Raw genomic sequence first — 24483 nt, 5'->3', positions numbered from 1 at the left:
GACACCACTTAGCAACTAAACAACAACAACACAACCATTTGTTAAGTGAAAAATAAGTTGGCTGTGATTTCCATTGAACAGACAAGGGAAATGGAGCTTCACAGAGGTTACACAACTTGCCCAGACTCACATGACTGACTAGAAGCAGGGCCTCAGTGTCACTCAGTGCTGTTTCCACTATATTTGCTCTCTAATGCATGGCCCTGTCTGTACTCACTTAGATCCAGATTCAAATCAGTGGACTTCAGAAAGTATTTGACCATGTCAGAAATATCAGCCCCTCGTTTCCTCCTGGCCTGTTCTGAAATAGTCGTGATGTTAGCAATTAAGAGTGAGGATGTCAAATTCAATCAGCAAAGTGAATCCAAAAAATGCTGACCAAATACTAATATTTATTTCCCCTTTGACCTCAATTGAATGAGCCAAGTAGTCCCTGCTGTCTCGTGTTGAGTCCATAGTAAAGTTCACAGCTACCTAAAATTGCATTGTCATGTGACTAACCCACCCTCTATAATTACTTGGGGCAGGGGAGTGTAAGGGCCATGTCCATGGTACGTGAAGCAGCTATGACTGCTATTGGGCACTCCCTGTGTGCTTTGGGACTGGCTGGAAATTTCTGGAGGTTTTTCACTGATTGGGTCAAGGAGCTTCTGAAGGCAGAGAGGTCTCTGCTATTGCATCCCTGTCTCAGATGCCTGTTGTTCCAGGTTAATGGGATTGACCTGCGGAGCGCCAGCCATGAAGAAGCCATCACAGCCCTGAGGCAGACCCCCCAGAAGGTGCGACTGGTGGTGTATAGAGGTGAAGCACACTACAGGGATGAGGAGAACCTGGAGATTTTCCCCGTGGATCTGCAGAAGAAGGCTGGTCGCGGACTGGGCTTGAGCATCGTTGGAAAACGGTAAGGAAATGGTGTCAGAGTCAGGATTGATCAGCCTTGTTCCTTCAGAGTTCTAGGGACTAAAGCCGATAAACACTGAAAGATAAAGCCATGTATAAACTAATGATGTGATTTCTAAAATTAACATTTTTATGACTATTTGAATGAGATAGGTCATGTTACTAAGCAAGACCTTAGCCAAGAAACGTGTCATATAAAGATAAAGTGAAGTGAAGTTGCTCAGTTGTGTTCGACTTTTTGCAACCCCATGGACTGTAGCCTGCCAGGCTTCTCCATCCATGGGATTTTCCAGGCAAGAGTACTGGAGTGGGTTTCCATTTCCTTCTCCAGGGGATCTTCCCGACCCAGGGATTGAGCCCAGGTCTCCCGCATTGCAGGCAGACACTTTACCCTCTGAGCTAACCCAAATCAACCCAGACTGTTCTGACTTTTTTCCTCTTAAAGAGTAAAAACAGAGTCAACAAGGTTCTTTCTACTTGGAGTCACTTAGATCTAAGGCTGGCAGGGGTTGATTAAAGCAACCATACCTAAGAAACAGCTGGTATCAGGAAAGAGATTTACATATACAGTGTTGGGTTAGGAAAATTGCTCTACCATGGAGTGCCATGTTAATTTCATACTCTGTTAAACCAGTTGAGGAGTTACTGAAACTAGCTGAGTTGACATGGTCAAGAGACATTGATTCTTCATGACAGTAGTCTTCTATTAAGAAAGATATCCTGCAAATAATAGCTTGCACCAAAAATATAGGTAGATCCTGGTGACCAGGCTACTCTTTTGAAATCTATGCTCCTTACCCATGTGATAGGAATTGCAGTAATTATTTCAGAACAGTATTAGTAGACTAGAGAAATCAGTAAGATCTTGAAACTGTAGTTCCAGCCTCCACAGTTTACTGGCTTTAGATATTTAGTGTGTATTTATTCCAACAGGGCTGCAGGATTTTCGTGTGATGCCCCAATATAGCCTTAAATGGTATCAACCATATTCTTAGGAAGAATCAAAGTTGGTTTTATATATTGTGTCATGTACCCCCACTGACCTCTGTTGACTAGCCTGGTGCTTTGTTCCAAATGGTCTGGTCTATTATTAAGATATTAGCTACCATTTTTGAGCACTGGTTTTGTGCCTTGTACTGTGTAGTCATGATCTTATATTTTATTTCAGCACCATAAAACCATCACTTTGGAAATGTGTTACAAAACAAAAGAGCTGAGACTCATATTTATAAGCATACTCAGTATCCTGTGGGTGAAGAATAACTGACGGAGCCCACGTTGAAGCTTGCTTTCTTGTTGTGATCATACATGTGCCTGGAGAGAGTCCTTTTAGAATAATGTTTTTTTCTTTATTGTCTCATAGTGAGTGGATTGATGAAATAACCTTCATACAACATGAGCACTTTAGATTGAGTTTGTAAGGAACATTTACATTCTTAGCACAAAAGGTTTTATTGTAGAAGATCAGATGTATAAGCTCTCAAAATTCTTTGCCTAGCAATTCCATAACTAGGAATTTATCCTAAATACAGGCTGTAGATACGTTATTCACTGCACATGGCTTACAGTAGCTAGAGAAGTAAATAACCTATATTTCCATCAACAGTTTACTAATAAATGAATTTAACGAATAGTAATAGTTCCTGTAATGCTCAAAATTCTCCAAGCCAGGCTTCAGCAATATGTGAACCGTGAACTTCCTGATGTTCAAGCTGGTTTTAGAAAAGGCAGAGGAACCAGAGATCAAATTGCCAACATCTGCTGGATCATGGAAAAAGCAAGAGAATTCCAGAAAAGCATCTATTTCTGCTTTATTGACTATGCCAAAGCCTTTGACTGTGTAGATCACAATAAACTGTGGAAAATTCTGAAAGAGATGGGAATACCAGACCACCTGATCTGCCTCTTGAGAAATTTGTATGCACGTCAGGAAGCAGCAGTTAGAACTGGACATGGAACAACAGACTGGTTCCAAATAGGAAAAGGAGTACATCAAGGCTGTATATTGTCACCCTGTTTATTTAACTTCTATGCAGAGTACATCATGAGAAACGCTGGACTGGAAGAAATACATGCTGGAATCAAGATTGCCGGGAGAAATATCAATAACCTCAGATATGCAGATGACACCACCCTTATGGCAGAAAGTGAAGAGGAACTCAAAAGCCTCTTGATGAAAGTGAAAGTGGAGAGTGAACAAGTTGGCTTAAAGCTCAACATTCAGAAAACGAAGATCATGGCATCCGGTCCCATTACTTCATGGGAAATAGATGGGGAAACAGTGCAAACAGTCTCAGACTTTCTTTTTCTGGGCTCAAAATCACTGCAGATGGTGACTGCAGCCATGAAATGAAAAGACGCTTACTCCTTGGAAGGAAAGTTATGACCAACCTAGATAGCATGTTGAAAAGCAGAGACATTACTTTGCCAACAAAGGTCCGTCTAGTCAAGGCTATGGTTTTTCCTGTGGTCATGTATGGATGTGAGAGTTGGACTGTGAAGGAGGCTGAGCGCCGAAGAATTGATGCTTTTGAACTGTGGTGTTGGAGAAGACTCTTGAGAGTCCCTTGGACTGCAAGGAGATCCAACCAGTCCATTCTAAAGGAGATCAGTCCTGGGATTTCTTTGGAAGGAATGATGCTAAAGCTGAAACTCCAGTACTTTGGCCACATCATGCAAAGAGTTGACTCATTGGAAAAGACTCTGATGCTGGGAGGGATTAGGGGCAAGAGGAGAAGGGGATGACAGAGGATGAGATCCTGGTTGGCATCACTGACTCAACGGGTGTGAGTCTCAGTGAACTCCGGGAGTTGGTAATGGACAGGGACGCCTGGCGTGCTGTGATTCATGGGGTCTCAAAGAGTCAGACACGACTGATCTGATCTGATCTGAATAGTTCCTCAAAACATTGGGTAAGCTCCAAGTGGTAATAAAGACCAATTGCCAAAGTGTGTTAAGTGAAAGAAAAAAAGTTAAAGCTGGAGGGAAAAAAAGACTATATGTTCTTTTATATCCATTTACACACATATGTACTATACACATGTGCATTGCTTTTGTATCCACAGAATATTGGTCTTCCCAGGTGGCTCAGTGGTAAAGAATCCATCTGCCAATGCAGGAGGCATGGGTTCAACCCCTGTGTTCAGGAAGATCCCCTGGAGGAGAAAATGACAACCCCCTCCAATATTCTTACCTGGGAAATGCCATGGACAGAGGAGCCTGGTGGGCGGTAGTCCATGGGGGGTCACAAAGAGTTGAACACAACTGAGTGACTGAGCTCACATGCACACAGAATGCCTCTTGGAGATAATAAAGAAATGGGAAACATTGGTTATTTCTGAGAAGGGAATTGGGGGCGGGGAACAGACGAGAGGTGAAATTTTCAAGGTCACCCCTTCTTAACCTCTTGAATTTTGAGACATACACTTATTTATTCATCAAATAAATATAACTACAACCTTAAAGTAATAAAGGCAGGGAAAGAGAGGAAGAGTGAGAAAGAGACTAGAAACAGATGAGATGATAATAATTGAGCTAATTGCTAAAGAAATACTGTGTCTAACAGTACTTAGCTGTTTTTTAAAGTGAATTTCCATTTCATTTCACTAAAATTATCCTCTTGCAGAAATTATGCCCTTGGGCCAGTGAAAGTGAATAATACAATAGGCAACATAAATACATATAAGCTATTTAAAGGGTGAGCACTCTGAGGCTTATCATTTGGGAAGAATATCTGTAATCTCAGGTTTAATATAGAAATATTGGGTTGTGCCATTACTCTGCTTTATGGTATTCACAGAAATGGAAGTGGAGTGTTTATTTCTGACATCGTGAAAGGTGGAGCCGCAGACCTTGATGGGAGATTAATTCAAGGAGATCAAATCTTATCTGTGAATGGGGAGGACATGAGAAGTGCTTCCCAGGAGACGGTGGCCACTATCCTCAAGGTGAGTCCGTAGCTGCTTTCTGCCTGGCTGGTATAACTCAAGTCCAATGGGAGTAGTTCTAATTTAGCTTTTTTATAAATGTGTTGAATTTTATAAAATGCATTGATGCTGGTTTTTTACTAGAGACCTAATCTCTGATTATTTTAATCAATTAGGAATAGCTCCTAAAGAAAGCTATTGTATTGACTAACAGGATTGAAGGGAACCTTGTTTGGGGATTTAAGCTAGTTTTTCATACTTTTGAGAATTCCAAGTAGCCGCAGTTGTCCTCTAAAACCATTCAATGGGATAGGTTCTCCTGGAGTCACAAAATGTATCCTTTTCCCTCTTGGGCTATATTATCATGAATTCATCAAATTCAGCTTTTATTGCTTGAAGGAATATTTAAGATGCTAAAGACCAAATCCTCTATCTCACAATGAAGTCCTGACCAAAGTAGAGTGGCATGCCCAGATACCAGAGCTGTGCTTGAGGAGTTTTTCTGTCTCTCAAGCTGTTTCTTACTGAGGCTGTAGAGTGACTGGGGCTCAAGATTCCCTTCCAACTGACTGTTTCTGCCACATGGACCCTACCTGCCTTGGAAGAAACTGGTGAATAAAAATCCTTGTAAATGGCCATTCAGCTCTCACCAGGTGTATCTTATTCTGTTTCACAAATAATAGTAGTCGTAGGAGCTTTTACAAAATAAATGAATTCTGTTTCTTTTAAAATCCTGATTTTCTAAAATAGTTAACTATCAGTTATTACTCAGGAGAGGACTTCTATCAGATTACCCGTGTGTTACCTCTGTGTTTGATTTTTCCCCATCCTCCTTTTTACCACTTTTTCTTCATCATTTCACTGTTCACAAATGCTTTCATCAGAAGGGTAAAGAAAGAGAAAGGAGGTGAATTGAAATATAATCTTTTTAACATGTTTGAAGAAGTCAGGAAATCATGAGATGAGTAGCATTGAGTTAATAAATGTCTGTGACCTTATGTGATTTTTTTTGATAACTGAATTTCCTTTCTACCTGTGGCCTTCATCAGCCATTTATGTTCTTGGCTGCAGAGATCAGTGGAGGCACTACCATAATAATTTAGGACGCAGATGCTACTGTTTTTCACCTGTTCTTTTCTTGTCTTCCCCAGTGTGCACAGGGCCTTGTGCAGCTGGAGATTGGAAGACTCCGAGCTGGTTCCTGGACCTCCTCGAGGAAGACATCACAGAACAGTCAGGTTGTTGATGGCTTCCTGTTAGACTCACTCACTCAGCTGTCCCAATCGGGAGAATTTTTCCCATTTCATAAACGATCGTTTGGAAATAATATGTAATATATAACGTATCCATGACACTAAGTTTGGTGTACTTTAATGTGTTTGAAATAAAAAATGAAAGGTGGGATGGAAACTCATTAATCCCTATATTTTTCTCTCCTTTATTGCCTGCAAATATTTTCTTAGAACCACTTTTCTCTCCCACTATTCTATATTGCCTAGGCATTGCATGTACACAGCTGTGTTTATTTAAAAAAAAAAGAAGCAACATCTGGTGGTAATTTGACCCTCATTAGCACAACATTGTTCTATTCATTCAATTAAATATTGCTATAAAGTTAACTTGTGAATAGCCACTCCCACATGCTGAGGGCAGTTAATGGTATATTCCTGGGAGAGCAAAGTATGGGGGTTTCTCCTGTAGGAGGGAGGCCTTAGTGGGTGATATTTTGTGGGTTAGCAAACATCTCATTTATTTGCAATGCTGATGTAAATGCCACTTTTTTTTCCTAACAAAGTATATTTCACTGTATTTTTTTTCACTGTGATGTCTGACAAAATCAAGATGGTAGACTATATGTTAAGTCTTATTTCGTATATAATTAAACTATAGAAATGTACATGTGACTCCCTAATCCCCTTTGTGGGTTATTAGATGGGCCTTTGTTTTGAGGTTAAAAGCATGATGACTTTTGGTCTCCTTCCTGATTTCCTTAGACTTAAAACCTCTCCAAGGCCTTTGTTTGGAAGGCATTCTGATTTTATGGTTAGCCCACAGGTGCTTCTGGAATCCTATTAGCTGCCCCTTTTGCCTCATTTATGTTAGGAAATGAGTGAAGAAAAATACCATTGTTCAAATAGAATCACAAGTTAGTTGGCTCGTCTTAGATAATTTTTAGGGCAAGCAAACCGAGTAAACATCGTTAAGTTTTTTGGGCTTTTTGTTGTATTTGCATTTCTGGCTTATGTAATGGGTAGCAAATATCATGTGTATTAAAAGACAGTGAGTGGTGCAGTAGGATTCTAGACATCAATAAATAGTGAAAATTCTGATCAGACTTGTATCAAAAGTGGGAACTTGAGATTCAAAATAGTTGTCTTGGGGGTGTGGGCTCAATCGCTCTGTTGTGTCCAACTCTTTGCAACCCCATGGGCTGTAGCCCACCAGGTGCCTCTGTCCATGGGATACTCCAGGCAAGAATACTGGAGTGGGTTGCCATTTCCTCCTCCAGGGGATCTTCCCAACCCAGGAGTTGAACGAAATCTCCATCTCCTGCATTGCAGGCAAATTCTTTACTAGTCGAGCCATTGGGGAAGCTACTAGTTGTCTTGGCTTCTTCCTTAATGAAAGAGTCAACTTAAGTGATTTCATCAAAGCCCCTTTGGACATAAGGGTTACAATGTAGAATAGACAACACTGGAGATGAATTTTTTTTCCTATAGAGTACGTGAAGGTGACACAGAAGAAAAGGAGTTTGATAAACTGAAGAGAACGAGAAGGCCTCCCAGACAGAGAATGTAGCGTAGGCAGAAGCACAAAGGGGTACAAGGAGCTCTGGTGTTTTAAAAAAGAGTTTGAACTGACAGGTGGGGTGGTGGGTAGAACTGGATTTCTGTCCTTGAAGATTGTATATATGCATCCAGGAGATTAATAAAGTTCATACTCACATGAGATAACAAATTTAGAGATTCTACCATTAAATGTCAAAAAGCCCACCATTACCATTTATCTGGTAGGTAAATATGAGCTGTCATATTTTGGAAACCTGTGATGAAGTATCAAATACTTTTCTCTAACCTCTTTACACAGAATTTTCATTTCAGAGGATAGCAGTTTAATTCAATGTTAAGAAAAACAGCAAATATATTCTATCCTTACTTTATCCTTAAAAGTAAGACCCACATGAAATGCATCTGTACTGATAGGTAGCTAATGGGAAGGAGGCCAGTAGCAGGCTGTGAAAAGGAAGTGTCCTGCATCTTCATGAGCTGAAGACCAGCCCATGACCCAGATGGAGAAAAAGAGGAAGCTGTTCCCAAACATTTCACCTAACAAAGAAAATATAGTAAAATATTAATTTTGGAATCTAGGTGGTATGTCTACTGTATCATTCAACTTTTCTATAAATTTAAAATTTTTCATATTTAGGGAACATTAAAATATTAAGCAACTTGCATCATACTAAGGAAATGGATCAAATTATAATTTGTCAGGTGATAATTGTAGTCTTAGATTTACTTTAAAATTTTGAGGCAATTAAGCATAACCTTGAGAGTTTGATATAAAAAAGTTCTTTATTCATTATTGATGTCATTGTTGTGTGCATTGGGAAGATCCTTCACTGTGCATATGATTTTCATTAAATAGCCCAGGCAAACATGGCTATAGATTATCTAAATTTATTTAAATAAACATTAGATTTATTTAAAAGGACAGTAATGAAGGGGGCACTAGTAGTAAAGAATCTGCCTGCCAGTGCTGGAGACATAAGAGACTTGGGTTCGATTCCTGGATCAGGAAGATCCCCTGGAGGAGGAAGTGGCAACCCACTCCAGTATTCTTGCCTGGAGAATCCATGGACAGTGGAGCCTGCTGGGCTATGGTCCACAGGGTCACAAAGAGTCGGACACGACTGAAGTGACCTAGCACAATGGAGGTATAGCAGATTGAGCTGAATTATTACCAACTCTAGGAAAATCTTTGAGAAAAAAAATTTTTAATATTCCTAAAATAACATATTCCCTTGATATTTGCTGCTTTTTCTTATAGTTGAGCATTCTATATAATCAAGTTCCTGTTGATCTAGATTTTCAGTTCAGTTGCTCAGTCATGTCTGACTCTTTATGACTCCACGGGCTGCAGCACACCAGGCTTCCCTGTCCATCACCAATTCCCAGAGCTTGTTTTACCAAAATAGCTCATGTATTTGAGTAATAAGAAAATACATGTTAAATGCACCCCCCAATGACACTTAGTGTCATTAACTGATCATATGTAAACACTGTGTAACACACTAGGAAAATGTTTCTGATTTCATGTGGCACACAAAGAGCTGAAATTACTGCATGCTTTCTACCTTGATGATTGAAACCACGTATAAAAGCACATATAATGGAGAAAGTAGTGGAGCAAATGGTAAATGGGGCTCTTTAGGGTGATGAGAGAGGGAGTGTGAGTTTTCCTTTTTGTTTTCTTTTTTGGCCTCCACAGAGTTTTCTATTACATGGTTATGGTTACTTCAGTAGGTAAAACAGTAATAATAAGTATGAATTTCTAAAACTGACCACTGAGTTTCCTTTTCAGGGGAGTCAGCATAGCACACACAGCAGCTTCCATCCTTCCCTGGCTCCTGTCATCACCAGCCTGCAAAACCTGGTTGGCACAAAACGAGCTTCAGATCCTTCCCCCCAAAATTCAGGTATTACTTCAGACACACCATCAGCAAAACCATCCTGTTACCCAATCTTTTTTTTTTAATTAAAAAAAAAAAATTACTGGAATATAGTTGATTTACAATGTTGTGTTAGTTTCAGGTGTATAGCAAAAATGTTTTTAAACCTTTGAACACGGCCACATAAGCCCCAAACTTTCTGAAAGCCCTGTTCTAAAGGAAGGAAAGCCATAGAGATCTGTGTTTGAAATGTGCCTTAACTTTACACATGAAAAGAAGAAAAGCAGAAATCTAAAGTACTTCATAAAGTAAAACCATTTCCAAAGACAAAATTTAAAAATTATGGGTCACTCAAGGAAGGTCAGAGTGTGTATCCCATCATGGGTGGGCCAGGGAAGGGGGGGTTTAAGTCTTTCCTTGGGTAAAGTTATCTTTGATTAAGGCAGAAAAATGTGCTGTGAGGCACAAATGGCTCACCCCCCAAGCCATTTACTCACCATATTCCAGGCAGCTGCTGCTATAGTCCATCTGCTTTTGTCAGACCAAATGATTATGGCCACATCTATCTCAAACAGAAGGATTTGTTAAAAATAGAGGACATAACCCCTGATAGATGGTCGCCAGTTAGAATTTTGAGAAAGGGTACAATGCCTTCTTGCCTCAGTATTCTCTCCTTAAAGACCGAGAAAATGATGCCATTTTCATGGGACAATATTATATCCTAGATATGTTATCTCTTACTTTTAAAAAGTTAATTTGTTGCTTTTTTATAGGCACAGATGTGGGACCAAGGACCGTTGAGATAATCAGGGTAAGTCAATGATTTTGTTTTTTATTTTTTTCTGATTTGTTTTGGATTTGCATAATATGTACATCTTCCCCTCAATGCAATGTATTGGATTGTTCGTGTGCTCTTTTAAGTTACTGAAGTAAATATATGGTCTGTGTAACACAGACATACTTAGAAAAATAAAGCAAAGCACGTTCATGACCACTGTGAATTTTTTGGTGCATCCCATCCACTTCATTTTGTGTACCATGTTTAAGTTTTATAAAAACAAACAAAAAAATGGTATCAATTAGACGTACTGTTGTAGCTTGCCTTTTTTACTTTACAGCATGGACTCTTAGTCATGCAAGTCAGTATTTTTTGACAGCATATGGCATGATTTTTGTCAGTTAACATAGTATTCCATCATATAAATGTGCTGTAATTTTTCTTAGCCAATGTCCTCTTATTAAACAAGTAGCATATTTCTCAACTTTTGCTATCTTTTATAGCAAAAGATATCTTTGTATTTTCTTCTTGGCTCATATCATGGGTGTTTTCTTTAGGATTATTTCTTAGAAATGAAATTGTTGGGTCAAAATCCACACTTGTTTTTCAAAGGCTTTTATACATAATGCTAAATTGCTCTCCGGAGAAGACTGTGTAGGATGCATTTCAGTTCATAAAGTCATCAAGTCCTAATTTTCAGACTCCTGTGTGATATGCAGAGTGTTAGAAAGCACTTTTATTTTGCTCATGCTTATTATTAAATTTGGGATTCAAGAAGTAATGAAAAAAATTATGACTTTGTTGTATTCATAGTTCAGCTGTAGTAAAGTGATATCCAACTTAACTAGGTTCTCTGGACTCAATTAGACTTATGTTTAAAGACACTTTACCATTTATTAGCTCTATGACCTTTGGCGAGTTACTTAAGCTCAGTTTGCTCATCTGTAGATTGGGCTTCTAACACCTCACAAGGTAAATCTTGTTGTTTGGATTAATGAGGTCATGCACACAGTGTACTTAGCAGAGTACCTAGTTCATCATGAATGTCCAGGAAGTGGAATCCTTTGTCATTGGCTGCAACTTTGACTAAATCTGCCTGATTATTCCAAGTATCTTTCCACCAGAGTGGCAACTCAAATGTTCCTTGGATGGGGAAGTTAAATGTACCAATATGTGCATAATTATGGATAAATTAAAGAAACATCATAATGAATTTGAACATAACCAAATTATTCCGTAAATTTCTCATTCCAAGATTTATAGCATATCATTTTCTGTTTTCTTAGTCATTTCAGCTGCTTGTTTTTACAGGCTTTTATAAAAAGGCCAGTTCCTACCCACCCTGTTTTTCTACATATAGTCAGAGCAGAAACTTTATAATGAAACGCATCTTGCCATTTGCATGTAGGGCTTTACTATTGATGCATTCAGATGCATATAGAAGCTGGGCACAAACTTTGGAAAACAGGGTGTTGAAGTTTTTTCTTGTATGGTTTTTTGGTCATTCTGTTCTTTTTCCTTTTCCCAACTTTACCGAGGTAAAATTGAAGCTCACTGACCTGTGTATATTTTTAAGTGATCAGATGAAACTACAGAAGCCTTGCAACCCTGTAGGTCCTTTTTCCCAAACCACTCCCCTAACATGTATGTCCTTGTCATCATATGTTAACATGGGCTGCATAATTTGAGAGCCCTGCCAGACAATGGTATCATCTTGGCTTTAAACTGTCCTACATATTTGAAAGAACTTAAGAAAATTCGTCACATTTCCCTGGTTCCTTGCATGTCAAGTAACGGGGTTTTTCCGACCCTGCTGCATGTTATGCTATATAGACCCTGAAGAATGTTGTTTATGTTTTAGCAGGTATTTAGCAGTTAGGCTCATATTGCAAGTTATGGTATGAGTGGTGGTTCAAATCTCAGTTCAGTTCCTGAGTGTGGGGCTGTGGTTCATGAGTGTGGCTTAGAGTTGAGCTTCAGAATTCTGTGGGTTCCCGGGATCCCTCTCTCTGACTCTTTCTACTCTAGTTTTCTTCCTTCATTCTCCAGCCACCAGGTCTCCTTTTCCTCTTTCCCCTGACCAGAAAGATGAGTTAACTTCAAAGTTTTAACAATTTGCACCAACTTTATGGGGGCTTCCCAGGTGACACTAGAGGTAAAGAACCCACCTGCCAATGCAGGAGACACAAGAGACTCGGGTTCGATCCTGGGATCAGGAAGATCCCCTGGAGGAGGAAGTGGCAACCCACTCCAGTATTCTTGTCTGGAAAATTCCATGGACAGATGAGCCTGGCAGGCTGCAGTCCATGGGGCTGCAAAGAGTTGGACACAACTGAGTAACTGAATACAACAACAGCCAGTTTTATAGCCCCTTGACTTCAGGTCAAAGCTGTACGGAAAACAACTGGAAAATATACCCTCTGCTATTGTTTCTCCAAATTTTAGCTCTCCACCACAATTTGAGTTTCTTTACTTTTCAGAAGCCTCAGGTAGTTGTTCTCTAAGTTTTGGCAAGAGGTCTTCATTTTAATCAGTAGGAGCGAGATGCCATAGGGTATGTATGCCACCACGTTGAAACTGGAACTTACCATTTGTTCTTTTAGTGATTTTTAAAATATTAACCCTGTGATATACATGTAAGAGAAACCTGGACAAAGGCCAGGGTCTCTTCAGCAGAGTCAGAATGAGCCAAACGGTGTCACCTAATAATCTTAGGGAACATTTTCAGCCACGTGTTGCTTCTCTCTCCAAACTCGGTAGTCACTGCAGTGGGCGTCCTTGAAGATCCTTTGTTCTAACTCAGTCCTGCAGCTCCTTCAGAGCCAAGTGTGTTTGTTCACACCCAGAAGAGCATGATATGTGCGGTAATTTAATCATAAACACCATATGAGGACATACTTGCCAAGTCTGCATCAAAATTGGCCACTGAACAGCAGTAGCATAGGGTTTGCTTTTTTCTTTCTTTCTTTTTTTAAAAATTTTTTACTCCTACTGTTGCATTTTATTGAGCTTTTTCTGTGGTCCAGGACTGTACTATATCACCTCATTTAATCTTCAGATCAACACTGTGAGGTAGGTGGTTTTCTTCCCACTTTATGAAGAGAATGAAGCTATAAGAGGTTAAGGAACTTCCTAGGATACCACTTCCCATCCCCTTGTCCCAGCTAATTAAGTACTTCAGTTTAATGGAAACACTGGTCTTTCTGACTTCAGAAGCACTGAAGTTAATTCCTATGCTCACTTGACCTCTTGTGTCACAGAGGAATTTTGTTCAGCAACTCTCTGGGGACCATCAGGTTGTGACTCCTCGTTAAACATATAAGCATTGTTTTTCTTCTTTTTTTTTAGGAGCCCAGTGATGCCCTTGGAATCAGCATTGCTGGAGGAAAAGGAAGTCCCTTAGGAGATATCCCAATATTTATTGCCATGATTCAGGCCAGTGGTGTGGCTGCACGGACACAGAAGCTTAAAGTAAACAGAGCGGGTGGGGAAGTGCTCACACCATGTGATGGGGTGGGGTGGGAGAGGACGTGGTTGCCAGGGGCAGTGGTTTAAACTGGAATCAGCAGCCATCAGAGACCCACACTGTGAGCAAAATGCATTGGAGACAGTTTGTACCTGAAATTCATTATGTCCCAAAGCATATAAAAATATTGTTTATATCAAAGCTTCTCAGTGAAAGATGAAATTGCAGCTCATTTGCAAAGCTTCCCATATCATTTTTGGCACCACGTTCCACCTGAAATTGATTTTCACCTGAGAGAGATTTGACCTTAAAATCTTCCTTCTACCGAAAGCATCAACATTCTTATGATTTTTTCCCCCCATCACACCTTAATCTTAATTTAGGTGGAAAAAAATAAAGCAGAAAATATTTGGCTTCCTCATTAGAGCTTCATTGAACAGGTAATTTGTGCATCCCACTATTAGTAGCAAATGGATGTATGCAACACCACCATTACCCAGGTACAAAAGTGGCCTGCCGGGCCTTTTAATAATCAAATCTGACCCCCTTCTTGTTTCTCTGATTGGTCTGTATTTGGGCAAAAGCCATAAAAATTCCTCATGCTTCTGGAGCATACATACACAGTAGAAACACAGAATCTTCACAATAGCCACAAATGGGAAATATGACTTACAAAGAATTTTAAGCATTCTTCTCAAATTTAATTTTTCTTAATGATAGTGATTTTTCTCCCACTTTTGTACTTCCAGGTTGGAGATCGGATTGTCAGCATTAATGGGCAACCTTTGGATGGGCTGTCTCACGCAGACGTGGTTAATCTGCTGAAGAACGCCTACGGGCGCATTATCCTGCAGGTATTGCGATCAATGGAACGCGCAGCTGGGAGAGGCAGATAAGTGGCGAGCAAAAACGATTGAGCGTCAGTGGCAGGAGGCATCACCGCCCGGCAGGGTGCTTGCTGATGTGGATTATGAAGGTTGAAAGCAAGAAATTATTATTTTTATTCAGAAATTCTTTAATGCCACCCATACAGGCAGTGAGCATGATTATATGAAAGCATAACAAGGGGAGAAAAATTACTCTTTGCTTCACATGATAAATCAACAAGGCTTTTAGCTTCTGGTGTTCTTTTGTAAATCAGAGTTTGCATGGAATAGGAAATGATTTCTTTTCTTATACCCCAAAACTGCGTCTGAACTGTCCAAGTGCTGTTTTCTTCCAGTCCTTTAAAGGACAGGAAAAGTAACAGTGCTTTTTTCCTGTAGCATAAATGATTGCCAGCACTGCTAAATACTACATAGTAGTCATCAACTAAGGCAGACAATCATATTTCAGCTGTGGTCCCCAAGAGTAGTCTCCAGAGGCACAGGGAAATATACCAGGAAGTAAAAACAAGGTGTGCTCTTAGTCACCCCTCCTTCTCTTTTCAGCACTTCGAGTATCTCTGAGATTGATGTCATGCAATGAGCTAGAGTAGCGTACTGGCAGCCAGTTTCATTACTGAGCTCCCCCCAAAATCTATGATTATAAACACCATCCTTCTGCAGGGGTAATATTAAATGGTCTATAGGTAAAAAGAATAAAACCCACCATTTGGTATCTCAGAGAAAGGGCTAGCCAGACCCTCTAATCATTCAAGTCTTTAAATAATAAGTTCAAATTGAAAAACCATTACTTTGGGGAGGAACAATTTATGGTGCTTAAGTCTCACCATCTCAGAGGTCTAAGTCAAAAGTGCCAAAACAGACATTTAACAAAAGTCGGTGGCTTTCAACACATAGGAAGGGAATTGTAAAAGACTGCCAGGGGTTTCCAGGGAGTTTATGTGATAGGCAACGTATTATTCAATGATCTGGGTCCCCAAGTTTCTGTTGAACACAAATGGAAACTGAGTGGACTGGGTGTAGAGTCCCAGAGACGGCTTCCTCATGTCGTCATCCTCAGGGGTTACCTGTCGTTTCGCCTTCCACCCCTCAGTCTTCCTCAGAGCCTGCAAATCCTGGCTTTTTCTTGTTTCCAGCTCTTGCCTTTCCTTCGAGTTATGCTGACCCCTAGAGGCCATGCAAGTGCAACTCTTCAATCACAGAGCTGTGGCCCATTAGTTACACAGGATTTTACCAGGAAGTTGTTTCAAAGGATAACTATGTACAGGAGGGGGTTGGGGTGGGGGGAGGGAGTGGGGAAAGTGTTTCCCTTAGTGGAATCTAGTATTATTGACATTGTTATTTTCCAGCGTAATTTATTCAGCTCCATCTTCTTCACAAAGAAACAGGAAGGCACAATGTGAAAGTATGACATTCACCATGTAAAGTTCCTTAAGTGGAGATGAGCGCATGCTCTCCCTATGCAGAAGTTAATGCTCCATTCAGCCAGATTGCCACTATTAACATACTTCTGAAGGGATTCCTTATTTTTCCTATTTCTGCATTTTAAGAAAATGACTTTTGGTTTCAAAACGTTCTCTTGCGTTAATCACATTAGGTGGTGGTGTTATTTGTCTAACAGGTGCTGTTAAAAACTTAATAGAATCCTTTGGGATTTTGACAGTTGTGATCTACTCCACTCTGTAGGTGAATGGGTCTGGGTATGGGGCATACGTGCTGCCAAAAGCTTTAGAGACAGAACTCAGGAAATTCTTACATCTTGTGTTGGACGCCTTTCAGTTGCATAGTCGTATTCACTTTAATTGAAACACTGTGCATGGAGTGGTACCAGCAATACATTATCACAGCTGACTTGTCAGTAGGTGATTATTTTCATGATCAGGTGAGCCAGCCCAGTGGCAGAGCAGTAGGAAGGTCAGATAATTGTGTCTGATGTTGTGGAAAATACTTGTTGGTGCACATGCAAAGCGATCAGCAACTGCTGATGGCACAGGGAAGATTAGGTCTGGGTCAGCAGACTGCGGGGTGGAGAAGGGGAAGAGAGTGGAGGAGACCACCAACACTTCTGGAAGCTTCTCCTTGTAGTTTAAATTGCTAGTGCTAGGTATAGTAAAGAAGCGGCTATTTCTGCCCTTGAAGTCTGATGGTATCTTATTGTCAAATAAAAATTGGTCAGTGGGAATTGATTTGGATGTAGGGATCATTTTAAATATTCTCAACTATATTTGGAGGTATGGTTTGCCTGGATTTGCCTGGTTTTGAAAGTTTGTCTGGTTTAGCACTTTTGTCTATGAATTACCATCCAACCTTTTTTGGACAAAGCCAGGTAACCCAGACTCGCATACAAATTTTTGTTTTTACCTCTTTCTTTGAGAACACAGAGGATAAAATGAGTGTATCAGGGATTTTTGTCACTACAGGAGCCTGTGGGGCTTTCTCTGGATCTAGACCTTTTAGCGTATAGAATGTGGATTAAGGCAGCAGTAACTAAACTAGGAAATACAGGAAGGGTATGTTGGGAGAGAAGAGAACGTTGTGTTTGGAGGCACCCAAGGTAGAGATATCCAGCAGACAGAGGAAGTGTGCTACCAAAGCTTGGGAAGACTTCAGTGCTGGAAATGGGATAAATATAGCCATCCACAACTTCTTGGGGTTGACATTCCCACTGCCTGACACATTATACTTCATAGTTATTGGCTGAATAAATGAAACAGTAGAGACAAACACAGAGAATAAGACTTGGAATCAGTAACAACTATGGACAGCAGAAGAAGGAATTTCTTGTCCAACCCAATAGCTTATGCTTTTCTCTTTGAAAGCTTTAGAATGTAGTGTACAGGTATTTTTCTTCTTTTATTTAACTTGTTCACTTATTAATGGACCTTAAGTTAAATTTACTTCATTTCTTGTTTTTTCCCTCTTTCTGTTTCTTTTTTTTCAGTTCCTCGATGTTGGACGCTGGATCTCCTGAATTAATCCTATGTCTTATTTTTTCTGTTTCATTTTCAGTCTAGGGCTCCCAAGAGAAGTAACTGTTTTCTCTATATTATCTTGAGCATGGCATGTCTCTCCTAACCAGCAGTTGGGCCCTTTTACATCAGTTTTTGTTTGTGTGTGTTCTGGAAGATGCCCTCAAGGACCTCCCAGACACACGCTTATTAATCCCCCTGACTTCTGACTCTCGTCTGCTCCCTGAGAAAATTACTTTAGGATATACTCCAACAAAAGAAGAAAGTAAAGAGAGAGGGAAACCAGTGGATCCAAAGCTGAGGAACAGGAAAGTCCTAGGACAGCTATGCAGCAGGCAGAGAGAACAATTTATCCAAATTGAAGCAGGGAGACCAGAAGACTCTGAGAGATGCCTCTGAATTAAAGAGGGAAAAAAGAGGGACAGATGGATTACCTTGTATATTTAACTGCATTGGAGGTTTAAGGTCAGGTGGAAAGTTTGGGGCTGAATTATTATAATATATAAAAAATTAAACAAAATGAGATTATTAACCTTGAGGACAATAAACTTGTACCAAAGAAAGGGGGAGAGAAACATAAACATACAACAGTAGTTGGCTCAATATGAATAACATTTACGTAAGTCATAATAAAACCCACAGAATGAAACATCATGATGCATGAAATATTAGTAGCATGACAGTTTGAGATGTGTTCATAGGAAAATATGAGAGTTAAATCTTTGAAGTTGAAATAAGATTGTTGGAAATTGTTAAAACTACAAAGATTTAAGTATTTAACACATCTAAAGAAACACAGGAAACAAGTAGAACTTAAAAATATAAAAGGTAAGTGTAAGATTTTGGCAAGCTAAACTTTCATCTGTTGGAATAAGTAGTCTATAGATGTGACTGAGTAGTCTATAGACGTGATCAAGATGATAAAGTTCAAAGTAGTCTTATAAAGTGTATTATTTATCTTATATCTCTAGAATTGAAAAGAGAAATATTCAGTATGTCTCTAGGGAATAAGAGTATTGAATTTTTTATCATGTACTGTATTACTTAATTTTAAATCATGTGCACACAAAAGGAAATATCCTAGAAAATTGAAAAGAACCAGGAGTTGAGAATACAGGTCCTAGACCCTAAAGGAGAAAAGAATTTTAAGAACACCACACTTACAATGAGACAAAAGTAAATAAAACTGTGGGAAGGCAGCCGTCAGATCAATCACTGGCAATCTTTAAAATAATTGATTTCTCTCTTTCAAAGTTGGTGGCAAGTCAGTAGAATGCAAGGGACTAGTTGGGAGCAAAGGACAAAGGAAAAAGATGGAGGTAATGTTATCTCTGAAAAAGAGGGTAAGAAGTGTTTCACAGCATTTGAGTCTGATGGCTTTCCTTTGAGGATAATCATTTTCTATGAATGAATAAAGAAGTGATTTTGACACTTGAGAAAAGCGCTTCTCAAACCTCAGCATGCTACAGGATCATCTGGAGGGCTTGTTAAACAGATGCATTGCTGGGTCCCACTCCCAGAGCTTCTGATTCTGTTGGACTGGGGTGGATCCACAAATTTCCCTTTATAACAAGCTGCCAGGTGTTGCTGATGCTTCTAGTTCAGAGAGCAATCTGAAACCCACTGGGTAGTGCATCCTTTAGAGATGAGCAAAGATTTGCACTGCTCTTTTCTCTATGTCTGGAATACCCATCTCAACCTACCAGTATCCCCTCTTTATAAAGGTACATGTGAGTAGTTCTTACCCTTGATTGCCCAATCAAATTGCTGACTCTAGTATCAGTTCCTGGGTCTCACCCCATGGAATTTGGTCTAGGATGTGGCTTGAACATTGGAATATTTTAAAGCTTCCCACATGACTTATTATGTAGCCAGGGTTAAGACCAGCTATCTGTGAGGGTTCCTTATGGGTAGAAAGCCAAGTGGTGCCAGAAAGGGGGTGATAAACTTCAGGAAACGGACCAAGAGCTACCGGTTTGAAAAGTTGAAGTGATGACCTCAGGTAAGTTCTGTAGGACATGTAGGTTTTAGTGTCAGAAAGCTGAGTATTTTTGAGTACTTCAAAAATACTTCTTCAGCTTCCTCTAGGAAACTGGATCATTTCTCCTTTCTTCCAAGGTTTTGGTGAGAATTAAATGAGGTGTAGCATTTAATAAAAATAGTGGATTATAAGTGTTAAGCATTAAATAAAGTGGAAAGTGAAAGTGTTAGTCTCTCAGTCATGTGTGACTCTTGGCGACCCCATGGACTGTAGCCCTCCTGGCTCTTCTGTCCATGGTATTCCTCAGACAAGAATACTGGAATGGGTTGCCTTTTCCTCCTCCAGTGGATCTTCCCACACCAGGGATTGTACTGGGGCCTTCTGCATTGGCAGGCACATTCTTTATTGTCTGAGCTACCAGGGAAGCGTTAAAGAAGTGATTCTTTATTGCTGTCTGTCATTGCTTCCCAGGTGGCCCTAGTGGTAAAGAACTCACCTGCCAGTGCAGGAGACATAAGAGATGTGGGTTTGATCCCTGGGCTGGGAAGATCCCCTGGAGGAGGAATGGCGCTCCAGTATTCTTGCCTGGAGAATCTCATGGACAGAGGAGCCTGGTGGGCTACAGTCCATGGAATCACAAAGAGTCTGACATGACAGAAGCAACATAACACACACTTTATTACTCTCATTATAATAACATTGTCTTGAAGTCAGAGGGGGCTAAAATTCCTCTTAAAATCCTGGAAGTGTGGTGGTTTTCTAGGTGGCATTTGAGATGTGTGCCATCAGATGGTGATGTGGCCAAGTCACTTTGCTTCTTCTTACTTCATTTTTGTGTTCCCTGGTGGCTCAGAGGGTAAAGCATCTGCTGCAATGCAGGAGACCCAGGTTCGATCCCTGGGTTGGGAAGATCCCCTGGAGAAGGAAATGGCAACCCACTCCAGTACTCTTGCCTGGAAAGTCCCATGGACAGTGGCAGGCTTATAGTCCATGAGGTTGCAAAGAGTCAGACACGACTGAGCAACTTCGCTTTCACTCCATTCCAAACTTAAAACATTTCACACTTCAGACCATTTTTTTAAAACAAATACATTAAAATCAGTGTATTCTGATGTTACTAGAATCAGTGTCACGAGATTCTAAATAAAAGCTTTAATCAGATGTGCTTTCTACTCCATTAAGTTACACCAAATGCCAGGCATGGGACAAAGCAAGCTCATTTTGATTGTTCTATAATGTGCCCTCATCTTAAGATGCCAACTTTCTCAGGGTTCACCTTAACCTGACAGTCTTTCTCTCTGTCTCTAGTGTATTTGTACTGTGGATCTAGGATGCAAGTTGGGCATGAGTGTGGAGTTTGTATCTTGTACAAGATTTTGTTGTTGTTGTTGTTTAATTGCTAAGCCATGCCTAACTCTTTTGTGACCCCATGGACTACCGTCTACCAGACTCCTCTGTCCATGGGATTTCCCAAGCAAGAATACCGAAGTGGGTTGCCCTTTCCTACTCAAGGGAATCTTCCCAACCTAGGGATCAAACCTGTGTCTCCTCCATTGCAGGAGGATCCTTTGCCACTGAGCCACCAGGGAAGCTCATTATAAGATTTGGGTCCTAACAGATCTAAAGGCTAATCTCATTCCTTTACAAGACCAGCAAGTCAGGAAAGTTCTAGGCAAGAAGCTCAAGCTTTTATGCATTGTAATGTCCTGGATGTACATTTGATGCAATGTAAATACTTACCTGGAAAATATTTTCACTTCTCAATTCTTCAAAACATAATCCACCCCAAACCTGTTTTTGAGCAAAGGTACTTATCCTAGGGTCTATGCAATAAAGACTTGTGTTTTATTATTCAATTAGAAAATGTACCAACATACATGGCTCTGATATAGAACATACAATTCCAATTGAACATAGTTTTGTTTTGAACAAAAAAATTAAATGCCACAAGGACCTAAATAAGGCACGAAGAAAGAGCATATCAGAAGAGATACCTTCTAAGGTCAAGGTTTGAGGAGACAAAAATCTAAGGAGATAAATATTGAAGGAGAAATGCTCTGGGAGGGGGAAATTCATTTGGAGGGGGAAACATGGAGTGAGGGGTTGGGGCAGTTGGAGGGGGAAACACGGAGTGAGGGGTTGGAGCAGTTGGAGGGGGAAACACGGAGTGAGGGGAGAATTCATTTGGACGGGGAAACACGCTTATTGGTTCTTCCTCTTCCAGGGACTCACGGGTCTCTCTTTGTTCCATAAGTTGAAAGGATAAGGCCTCTTCCCCATCCTTCATTTCACACATCTTGCCCTCGAGTGGAGTGACTACCTCCTTCTCTTCTTTCCTTTCGCAAGTCTCCCCCTCCTCAGGTGAAGTGATTTCCTCTTCCTCTTCCTCCAAATCAATATTCTGCCCCTCCCGAGGTAGGGAAGCTTCCTTTTCTTCTTTTAAGTCCATGGTCTCCCTCTCCTCAGGGGAAGAGACCTCCTCCTCCTCCTTCTCCTTTGGGTCAGTGGCCTCCTTCTGCTCAGGTAGACATTTACTGAATGTTTGACCCTATCATGGTTGCAGAGATACGAGAAAACAAAGTACTTTCATTAAACATCCGGTGAGTCTAAGCTGGTGAACCCACATAGCAGCTTAGGACACTATTAATTTAATACATGTATCCCCATCAGTCAGCAGTTCCATATGTAGTTCTCCATCTTAAAGAGCCTCTCTTGGGATGCTTATCGCAGCACCATGTGCAACAATGGGGACGAACAGAGACTTAGAGGACTTGCAGGTTTTGAACCAGGTTAATGACTGTGAAAAGGAAATGGCAACCCACTCCAGTATTCTTGCCTGGAAAATCCCATGGATGGAGGAGCCTGGTAGGCTGCAGTCCATGGGGTCGGTAAGAGTCGGGCACGACTGAGTGACTTCACTTCACTAATGACTGTGAAGGGTAAGTGGGAGCAAAGAGCACATCTGCCTCCTCGGGGCCCCTGGGGGCCTGAGGGATGAGGGGAAGGGTTGCTGACCTGAGTGATGTAAAAGGGCCAGACCATAGGTTGTGGGTCCTACAAGTTGGAGCTCGCCCTCGCCAGGTCCAAGGACTCCAGGCACCACGGCTCTTTCAGGTTGCACAGACCTTAGACCTCATCACCTCAGGACCCAGAAGCCTCTCTGCCTTACCCCAGAATCCCTGTCCATCCCCCCACCCCCTCTCCACGTAGAATGTCCGTGTCTGTCTCGGACACCAGGCGGCACCAGTGGCAAGCCTGCTTGCTGCAGGGTGAGGAACACATTTGCTGTCCTCGGAATCTACCACGGAAGTTTACGCCCAGTAGTTCAAGATTTACTTTAAACAACAACCAAAAAAAGAGCAAAATTCCTGTTAGCCTGTTTGCCTCCCCCTTCCTCACAAGTTAAACACACAAGTTAAGCCGTCTTCCAGTCTTACCTCCATGCCTGGTCCCTGGTCTTGCTGGGCGAAGAGCACTTCAGACAGCAGGGCTGAACCAAGACTCAGACCAGGTCTTTGTCTCCTCAAACTTGTATCTAGCTGAGCATACCTTTCCAAGATCAGATTATCTCCTTCTACAAGTCTGGGAGACCAATCAACTCTTAAGACCAAGATTGTTGATATAGATGCCTTGGGGCTATCAAGTCATTCTGGGGATGATGGGTTTATCTCTTTGTTTCTCTGCAAAAGACCAAACTATCAGTGAAAATCCTTCCCATTTCCTATCCAGCCCCTTATATTCCACTTCTGAAAAATAGGCAGGAGCTGGGGGATCCTAAGTTGCTCCTAGGATTTAATATTATCAGTTGTTGAGAGGCCCTTTTATTTCAGGGTAGGGATCAAGCGAGAGGCCTTACCACCCTATAAGATGGTGCTGCCAAATGTTTTTGTATTTTCTAGCTAGATAAAATATTTAACTTTTACCCAAATAGAACTATGACTTCGGTTTCACAGTTTATATGGGCTCCTGAAAGTTTATTAAAGTTCAAAAGCTTTCTTCCTAGAACATCCATGGAGTGTGTATTTCCTACATCCCAAACCCTCTCCATGTAGTACTGGGGGGGGGAGGGTGCATCTTTCCCTCCTGTTGCTGAGCACCCACTGTGAAGTTCAGCTCTGCTTCCAGCTGCTTGTTTGACTCTGCGCTTCACTCTTCCTGGCTCCATGTGTAGACCCTACTTCATTATATGCAGAATGAGGCATATCTCCTGGTGTGAGGGTCCAAGACCAGGGCTGTACCCTTTGACCAGCTGATTTGCCTGACTCCACATGGGCTTCCCAGGTGACACTAGTGGGAAAGAACCCACTTGCCAACGCACGAGACGTAAGAGACGCAGGTTCCATCCCTGGGTCCTAAAGATGCCCTGGAGGAGAGCATGGCAACCACTCCAGTATTCTTGCCTGGAGAATCCCATGGACAGAGGAGCCTGGCGGGCTACCATCCACGGGGTCACAAAAGAATCAGACATGACTTAGCAACTAAACAACAACTACAACATAGGAATCCCCTTCACCATAACCTAAATCCATAGAGTTTGAGTCTCTACTTGAGTGCTTGCTTTGTGGGGGGCCCATGTCCTAACCAGCTGAGCCTTTCCTTTCTGTAACTGCCTTAGTTGCTAGAATTTTTTCTTCTTAAAAAGACCCCAAACCAATCTCACTGTGTTCTGTGGAAATTCAGAAAATTGAACCCAATCTGCTCTATTCCTTAAGAAGGTTTTCAGTTCAGTTCAGTTGCTCAGTTGTATCCAACTCTTTGCCATCCATGAATTGCAGCACGCCAGGCCTCCCTGTCCATCACCAACTCCCCGAGTTTACTCAAACTCAGTGTCCGTTGAGTCGGTGATGCCATCCAACCATCTCATCCTCTGTCGTCCCCTTCTCCTCCTTCCCTCAATCTTTCCCAGCATC

The 24483-nt window shown here is 41.0% G+C and overlaps 2 protein-coding genes across 5 annotated transcripts in view; one reads left to right on the top strand and one right to left on the bottom strand.

Moving 5' to 3' along the window:
• Window positions 1–24483, top strand: part of PATJ (PATJ crumbs cell polarity complex component) — a 382417-nt gene that overhangs the window by 331801 nt on the left and 26133 nt on the right. For all 4 annotated transcript variants that reach the window (XM_025288586.3, XM_025288590.3, XM_025288587.3 and 1 more), the window contains exons 36-42: window positions 708–901; window positions 4700–4847; window positions 5978–6064; window positions 9408–9522; window positions 10269–10306; window positions 13622–13744; window positions 14489–14593. In XM_025288586.3, the coding sequence (XP_025144371.3) occupies window positions 708–901; window positions 4700–4847; window positions 5978–6064; window positions 9408–9522; window positions 10269–10306; window positions 13622–13744; window positions 14489–14593 (810 nt within the window). The remainder of the gene's footprint in view (window positions 1–707; window positions 902–4699; window positions 4848–5977; window positions 6065–9407; window positions 9523–10268; window positions 10307–13621; window positions 13745–14488; window positions 14594–24483) is intronic.
• Window positions 21547–23133, bottom strand: LOC112585657 (fibrous sheath CABYR-binding protein-like). Its single transcript, XM_025288592.3, has 2 exons — window positions 23011–23133; window positions 21547–22121 (listed from the first exon to the last, which is right to left on the bottom strand). Exons 1-2 carry the CDS (start codon window positions 23014–23016, stop codon window positions 21600–21602), a joined length of 528 nt encoding a protein of 175 aa, XP_025144377.2. The 5' UTR covers window positions 23017–23133; the 3' UTR covers window positions 21547–21599.

Source organism: Bubalus bubalis, chromosome 6 (assembly GCF_019923935.1).
Source record: "Bubalus bubalis isolate 160015118507 breed Murrah chromosome 6, NDDB_SH_1, whole genome shotgun sequence".
Lineage (NCBI taxonomy): Eukaryota > Metazoa > Chordata > Mammalia > Artiodactyla > Bovidae > Bubalus > Bubalus bubalis.
Note: the sequence above shows the minus strand (reverse complement) of the source record. Positions and strands in the feature narration are given on the sequence as shown.